Here is an 8,128-nt window from a genome sequence, read left to right as displayed (position 1 = left end):
AAATACATTGACATAAAAATTGCAGTATAAAGTAAATTATTATTGATGATTTTTTTTTAGATTTTGAAATGGATGGTTACATTGAACATAACAATAACCTGGGTATGTTATCAAGTTTTAATTGTAATATAACGAAATATAAAAAATACAATTTCAACTTATTTGTTACTTTTATTGCTGTGAAAAACATATCAGATCAATGAAAAAGTATAGTATTTTTATTATAATAGTAACTTAAATATATAATATATATTTATAGCTCTTTATATGAACTATAGGAAATCCTTCACAATGATCTCATTCCTGTACTTAATTGTTTTAATAAAAAATGACACTGATTTAAAGGGAAAAAGCCTATGGCATAAAAAACCCTTGATTTATTCTGTTTTGATCACAATACACTTTTTGAATTTTACAATCTTGATTTAATGACAATTGTTGATTACTTTCACATCACAAATACTATTATCCTTCACTTATTTCGTTGTGAGTACGCCGTGTGCGTATCACCTCCACCTTTCCTTGTGACTACGCCGTGTGCGTATCACCTTCACAATTCGTTGTAACTACGCCGTGTGCGTATCACCTTCAATATTCGTTGTGACTACACCGTGTGCGTATCACCTTCAATATTCATTGTGACTACACCGTGTATGTATCACCTCCACAATTCGTTTCTTATTGCTTACTATGCGTCTTGTTTCTTCAACGTTTTAGAAAGAAGTGAAGTGTTGTCCTCAATAAAATTTTTAACAAGAGAATCAGAAAATAATCAACAACCGTTTCCTTGGTAACATTAATAGCTTATTCATTACAAGTTTGTTCTTTTTTCTACTGTAATTTTAACATACTCCCCCGGTTGAGAGGAAACGATCAACAATAACAATCAATTACAATAATAATTCTTAATTCTTAAATAAAGGACATAGTGTTTTGACATTACGCTTAAACAATCCCTTGGCTGTTTTCACAGTGACAACTCTGACAATTTTATCTTCGCCTGGACATGTTTCTACAATCCGTCCTAATTCTCATTGCATACATGGTTGATTCTTATCAATTAATATTACGATAGTACCTGACGTTAATTCTTCTCCCGGAAATTTCCATTTGTTTCGACGTTGTAATTCGTTTAGATATTCTAATTGCCATTTTTTCCAAAAGTCTTGTCGTACTTTGGTGATGAGTTGCCAAGATGTTAATCAGTTTTCCGGGACAGAACCAACGTTAATTTCGGGTAAATCCTTCAAAGATTTACCAATTAAACAATGAGCTGCTGTAAGTACCATCGGATCGTTAGGATCTGAAGAAATTGGATATAAAGGACGAGAACTAAGTATGGCTTCTATTTCTGTGGAAAATGTGCATAACTCTTCAAAGGTAAACAAATGTGTTCCAATAACACGTTTAAAGTGATGTTTGAACGATTTTACTGCTGCTTCCCAAAGACCTCCAAAATGAAGGGAAAGCGGAGGATTAAAATGCCATATGATTCGATTATTATTGCAAAAATTTAGTAACTTATTTCGGTGTTCGTCAGATTCCAGTAACACGTATACTTCACAAAGTTTTCGGTTGGCTCCGACAAAATTAGAGCCATTATCACTATATACGTGGCCTGGAACTGCTCTCCTACTGATAAACCGTCTTAACGCCCCGATGTATGCTTCAGTAGTCAAATCGCTTACAATTTCTATATGTACTGCTTTAGAGGCTATACAAACAAATACGCATCCATATGCCTTAACGCTGTTTCGATTTCTATACTTTTTTCTTTTACAAAGAATGGACCGAAAAAATCTATTCCAGTATGATAAGGAGCGTCCAGACCAAGCGCGCCACGCCGCGCAAAACGCTCGCTGCGCTTAAAAACAAAAAAAATCGCAATAGCGCGCCGATTACAGCACGCGCGATCCGTTCGTTGAAAAACAAAAAAGTTTTTGCAGTGCGCGCGAATGCACGGTGCGATCTTCTTCAAACATAATTTTTTAGGACATCTATTGAACTGAGTAGGGCAATTAGTCTTCGTTTCTAGTTTCATTCAGTTAATCGTTTGTGAGGTTACAGTCATAGTTTACAATAAAATGGATGAAGATAAAGTAATAGCTAGTGCTGCATTTATTGTAATGCATGAACTATTGAATAAAAAGAAGAACAAGCGCCGTATTTGGACAAGACAAATTTTTAAAACCAAGAGTACATTGCTTTGTGATCTAGCCCTGGAAAATAGATCAGGACAATTTCAACAATTCTTCCGCATATCGTCTGAAGACTTTGAAATTTTATTAAACATAATAAGTCCTAAAATTCAGAAACGAGACACAAATTACCGAAGCTGCATACCTGCTAAAGAAAGATTAGCTGTAACACTACGTTTCTTGGCGACTGGGGATTCCTACACCAGTTTATCGTATCTGTTTAAAATATCCAAACAAAGTATTTCCTGCATTGTAATTGATGTTTGTCAAGCTTTAATTGAAGTGTTACATGGATATGTGAAAGTAATTTAACCTTATAAATTGAGCTATATATTTTAATTTCTGATTATTTTGAAGAAGATACTCCAAATAATAAATAAAACATTTTAGATTGGTATAATATTTATATTTTCCAATTAACCTTTTAATAATTAAAGTTCTGACTGTTTATTATGAATATATTCGATTTCAATTTGGAAGATAATATTTCTAACACGTTTCATTACTATAGCTTGTGCCTTCTCGTCAAATTTTCTCAATTTAATAGCAATATGTTCGTCAAATGTTTGAGTTTCATATTTTTCTTTGATAGACGCATATTTTAATATCCTATATGCATAGTCTACTCTAGCATATTTCTCAGGTTTTCGTTTCATTTGCCGTTATCTTAATTGGACATTAGAATGTGTTTCTTTTATTATGCTGATATTTAATTCCTTTTTTTTATTAAACTGTTTGTGATATTCATGATTAAATTAAAGTTATTACAATCTAATTCAGGATCATCGACAAATTCATTGATAAGGTTTCCTTCTTTTTGCTCATTTTTTTAAATTCTGTAACGAGAATAATTTAATTATGTTTCTAGTTAAAATAGCCTAGACATCCCAATTTTACGGTATTTGTTAATATATAAATATTAATTACACATTTAATTCATTAAGCTCTTATTTACAGATGCCAAGTAATGCAGAGGAATGGATATTACATGCAAATAACTTTGAGCAACTATGGAATTTTCCACATTGTTTAGGTGCTATAGACGGAAAGCATATAATGATTCAAGCTCATGCCAATTCTGGAAGCGAATATTATAATTATAAGTCTTTCTTTAGTATAGTATTGTTTGCTTTCGTCGATGCAAATTACAATTTTATATTTACTGATGTGGGTTGTCAGGGGCGAATATCAGATGGAGGAATCTTTAAAAATAGCTTGTTGTGGAAAAAAATTGAAAGACAAGAATTAAATTTTCCTAAACCGATACCGCTTCCTAATCACGACAAATGTATACCATATGTAATTTTAGGTGATGAAGCATTTTCCTTACACGAAAACATTATGAAGCCTTATTCCGGTCTGCATAGTAAAGGTTCAACGGAAAGAATTTTTAATTATCGGCTTTCAAGAGCTCGCAGAGTTGTAGAAAATGCCTTTGGCATACTCTCTAGTGTTTTCCGAGTATTAAGAAAACCTCTCATTTTAGAGCTTTCCAAAGCAACTCATGTAGTACTAGCAACTGTATATCTACATAATTTTTTACGAAGAAGTAAATCTTTAAAGCAATTATGTACTATCGAAACCGCTTTTAGCCATGAAGAAAATGGTCAACAAGAGTTAACTAATCCTGCAGATATACGTCAAGAGCTAGCTTCTTATTTTGTTAATGAAGGTCGTGTATCATGGCAAAACGATTATGCGTAATATTATTTGTATAAAATAAAAAAGATTTGCAATTTTAGTATTCAAATGGCAGAATGGTTTATGTTTATTTAATATAAATACAAAGCTTTTAAAACGAATCTAGTGCTTATATAAACATCTTCGCGACCTACAAAAGTTTATTTACATTTGGATATACTATATTGCTTAGTATAACAAACAACTGCAAAATTGAACAAATTACATAAATGCATTTATAAATATCTTAATAGCACCCATCGTTGACTTAGCTTTAATTATTTTGCGACGAAATGATGATAAAGGAACTTCATTATATTCTTGACAACATTAATTTCGCACTAGAGTCTGGTAATTACCTATTGTCATGTTTATGTTTATTTTTTATTTTGTTAAATAAAAATTCTTATTATGTGGATTGCACAATTATGGAAGTACATTATATTCTCCTATAAAAGAAATGACTTTTTTTGCAATTCCTTTCGTCTATAATCGCCATGATTTTCCGTAATTTCTACGCGCTTAACCAATAAATTCGTCGACTGGTATGAAGTTATAGCTGAAGTCTGCCTAAATATAAATTCTTTAGACAATTTCTAAATATAAATGAATGTAGCTAACTTAAACAACTGAATAACGATTTAATTCAGTTATGGATTCACACCAGTCAATAAATTAATTGGTACAGCACGTTCAAATTGTGGAAAATCATGGCAAATGCAGAAGAGTGGAATCGCGAGAAAGTAATTTCATTTATAGAAGAATATAGAGAATTTCCAGAATTGTGGGATCCACAAAATAAGGATTATTATTTAAAAAATAAAAAACATGACGCATGGCAGCAGATAGCTACCAATCTCCAGTGCGAAATTAATGTTGCCAAGAATAAAATGAAATCTCTTTTGTCATCATTTCGTCGCGAAAGAACGAAAATTAAATCAACGATGTTTACTGGTCAAGAAGGTACTTATAAATGCATATGTGTAATTTGTTTAATTTTATAATTATTTGTTATAATAACCGATATAGTATATCTAAATATAAATAAATTTTTTAGGTCGCAAAGATGTTTACATAAGTACTTGGTTCGCTTTTAAAAGCTTTTCATTTCTATTGGATAAAAATAAACCATTCTACCATTTAAATAATGAAAACGTATGTATTTTTCAATTTACAACATTATATAGTATGCATAATCGGCTCACCACAGTAAACATCCGTCATCAACAATTTAATATACTAATTCCACGCATATTACTTTCGTATCAAATTATTGTTCTTGGTTAATTTAGTCGTGCTTAAATGTGGTTTCTGTAGTGTATATTTATTTGGGAGATTTACTTTTCCCTAAAAAATTATAATCTGTACCAACGGAAAAGAAAATAATATCAATTTCAAGAAAAATTTGTAATTGAAATATTTATTTCTGTAATTCACAGTGGCTTAAATCATATATATATTTCCAATTTTGGTGCTGAAGCAAAAAGCAGAAATTTCCAAATTTGTTTAATACGGCTTGCGTGTACTTTCCATTCATCTAGATTTTTCGACACCTGTAATTAATTATGCGTATTTTAATATGTTATATCCATTACAGAATTTGGAAGAAGAAGAGCAAGAAGTATATAGTTTAGAAGAGGAAAATAATAATCCTGATTCGGATGCTAATAGCTCAATCTCCATCATAAACAGTCCGCCGAAGAAAATAAAAAAAATTCACAATAATAATAGAAAAATAAATTCATCGCCAGCGAAAACAAAAACTAAAAAATTAAATACTATTGAGGATCCTAGGGTGGATTATGCTTTCCAAATGCTAAAAAATGTGTCCAGTAAGGAGAAAGATGAGTGTCAAACATTCGGGGAACATATCATCACCAAATTAAAAAAATTGGATGACAAAACTCAAGCTATTGCGATGCATCAAATAAATAATATTATGTTTGAAATAGAAATGGAATATTTGAATAATAAATCAAAATAAAGTTTGCAGTTGTAATGTTCATCAATAAAAATTTATCTATTACTCTCCAATGTTTTAACTAACTATTACATAGAACAACATTAAAATAGTAAAAAAATACTTTAATTATTGAATTTATAAGGTGTAACATAGTGTAAGAATAGCTTTGTCGATCGCACGTAACGACGATGTGGCGCTGCGAGCGACGGGACTGTTCCCCCCCCTTAGCGCGAGCGACGTCGAGCGCGAAAAATAATCTGTCCGCGACAGGTGACGAGAACGGACCGCGTTTGCGATATATACCGTATCATCTTTAAGAGTGTTGTAAGGGTTTTGTAGAAAATAAAGACTTCCAGAGTATTCAGAGTGAATCTTGTGCGTGTGTGTGAAGATTATTGAACCACCCCTCTGACATTTATAACAAATACGGAGTGTGTGCAAAAAGAAAGCCAATATACTCCTACATGGTAGCAGTCCGTGGTTTCATCCACGGGAAAAAGAAAAGCCGGGTCAGCTCGATTAAGAGGCAACTACTACAAGGAGTGCAGAAGCCAGGAAGGTGATCTAGTGAAAGCCGTGAACAACGTGTTCAAACTTGCCGAGCAGCGTGCCTGAGCGGTGTGCTTTATTTCCTGCATCTCCAGAGCGACAGGCAAAGCGGCAAATCTTCTACAGAGGTTTAAAAACGTAAGTTGGTGTGATAAGAGTGACTCTCCTCCGACGGTACAAAAATTTAGAGTAAACGAAAAGAGAGTGCTAGAAACATAAAATCACAAAATCTTATCAACGTTGATACACGAAACAAAACGCGTTTGTTTTTGTCACGAGCCAGAAAGAACGGGAGTTCCGAGAATCGGGCGGCGATCGTGTGCAGGGAGAGGCCAAGCGAGGCACGCCGGCGCATGCGTCGCGCGCGTGTTTGACGTTGAGTCGGCAGTCGAGCGCTTCTGTTTACATGCAGGCTCGGGACCTGCTCGCGTGTAGATTTTGTTTAGGAACGGAATTTTCGTGAAACGCGGGTTGGGTCGACCCCGAGGGCATAAAGTCGTGAAAGTAAGAGTTAATATAAGTGCGACGCTGTTTGGCTCTGTATCTTCTCGCATATGCGTGTGCGTGACGGACGGCTTTGTGACGAGCTCGTGCGCCTTGCGTTCGGGTTTTCGTCGCGGTCTCTCTCGCGCTAGTATCGGCTCCTTGAGTTAATACGTAGCGCAGCACAACGACAGTCGTTCTGCGAACAAGTGAACGGCTTGCATTCGCATAAAATGGAGGGAGTTTTGACGATTTCTCAGGATATCTCCTGGGCCGGTACGTAGTCTGTGGAACATCCTTAGTCCCTTGCATGCTGTGTTGTTCTCTCTCACAGATGCAAAAAGGAGTTCACATTTGCTGCCGTGCTAATAAATTTGATTTAAATTCAGAGTAAAAGAGTTAAAAGTGTGTTTATTTGTGGTTGATAAAATTCTCTCATTTTGTGACGATTGAACTTATGAGGTTAAGTATAAGAGTATATACTGAAAATTTTTTTTTCAGCTGCTTAAGTTTATTTAAAATAAATAAAAAAATATAAAATAAAGTGTTAAAAATTAAAGCTTGAGTAAATTTAAATTCAGAGGTAGTGAAATGAGAGGAGTATTCAGTCAAAGTTTAATATGAAAAATGCTCTGAGTAAACTTAGTATATCTACTGCTAAAAGTGAATTGGAAATTTTTCTCGGAGTTTGGTGTCTCTCTCTGACTTGCCTTGCGATTAGACATAGATTGCTGGCTCTTGGGATGTTTTCATTTGCTGCAGAGATTAAAATTGATTGAATTTTTTTTGAGCAAATTCATAAAATTCTGGGGTCAATGTTTAAATGAAAACTTGTGTTCGGTAAGTAGTTTACTCATTGACTAGGGAGATTGGTAGTATCGAAGTCGTGACTCACACGTGTGCGTGTGCAACCCAAAACCGACTGGCTTTCGTGGTAACACTCGGGGTCAAATTTCGGCGAGTGGTGTACATGTGTGATCTGCACGATTAGAGAACCTGATTTCTCGCCTCGGATTAATATAGTTGCAGTGCGCTGTGTGTTGGTTCAGAGGCACGAAACATTAATCTTTTAGTAAAATTCAGAGGTACCTGGTATTACTTAAGAGGACGAGTTACTAAAAGAGAGAAAAATCTGAGTAAAATAAAATTCGAAATCAAGATTTGAATACAAAATACAGAGTTGAAAATAAAATAAAAATTGCGTTAAACTCATACTAATTGATGGTGTTTTGCAATCCTGGAACAAATGACTGAC

General features: G+C 33.9%; 2 protein-coding genes across 2 annotated transcripts; both read left to right on the top strand.

Annotated features, from left to right (window-relative positions):
• The first annotated feature begins 2,084 nt into the window (after window positions 1–2,084).
• On the top strand, window positions 2,085–3,902 carry LOC136784184 (uncharacterized). Its single transcript, XM_066744708.1, has 2 exons — window positions 2,085–2,501; window positions 3,156–3,902. Exons 1-2 carry the CDS (start codon window positions 2,085–2,087, stop codon window positions 3,900–3,902), a joined length of 1,164 nt encoding a protein of 387 aa, XP_066600805.1.
• A 686-nt stretch (window positions 3,903–4,588) lies between these two features.
• Window positions 4,589–5,862, top strand: LOC136784175 (uncharacterized). Its single transcript, XM_066744696.1, has 3 exons — window positions 4,589–4,841; window positions 4,936–5,033; window positions 5,476–5,862. Exons 1-3 carry the CDS (start codon window positions 4,589–4,591, stop codon window positions 5,860–5,862), a joined length of 738 nt encoding a protein of 245 aa, XP_066600793.1.
• The last annotated feature ends 2,266 nt before the right edge of the window (window positions 5,863–8,128 follow it).

Source organism: Prorops nasuta, unplaced genomic scaffold (assembly GCF_024137725.1).
Source record: "Prorops nasuta isolate Cenicafe-Biocafe unplaced genomic scaffold, Cenicafe_Pnas_1.2 PNAS00003, whole genome shotgun sequence".
NCBI classification, from domain to species: domain Eukaryota; kingdom Metazoa; phylum Arthropoda; class Insecta; order Hymenoptera; family Bethylidae; genus Prorops; species Prorops nasuta.
The sequence above is the reverse complement of the archived record's forward strand: the minus strand, read 5'-3'. Positions and strand labels throughout refer to the sequence as shown.

Excerpts from the sequence above, each read along its gene's own strand:
- LOC136784175 (XM_066744696.1), top strand. The coding sequence starts at position 4,589 with ATGGCAAATGCAGAAGAGTGGAATCGCGAGAAAGTAATTTCATTTATA. Across the intron at positions 4,842-4,935 it reads GATGTTTACTGGTCAAGAAG|GTCGCAAAGATGTTTACATA; the intron begins GTACTTATAAAT and ends TAAATTTTTTAG. Across the intron at positions 5,034-5,475 it reads ACCATTTAAATAATGAAAAC|AATTTGGAAGAAGAAGAGCA; the intron begins GTATGTATTTTT and ends TATCCATTACAG.
- LOC136784184 (XM_066744708.1), top strand. The coding sequence starts at position 2,085 with ATGGATGAAGATAAAGTAATAGCTAGTGCTGCATTTATTGTAATGCAT. Across the intron at positions 2,502-3,155 it reads TGTTACATGGATATGTGAAA|ATGCCAAGTAATGCAGAGGA; the intron begins GTAATTTAACCT and ends TCTTATTTACAG.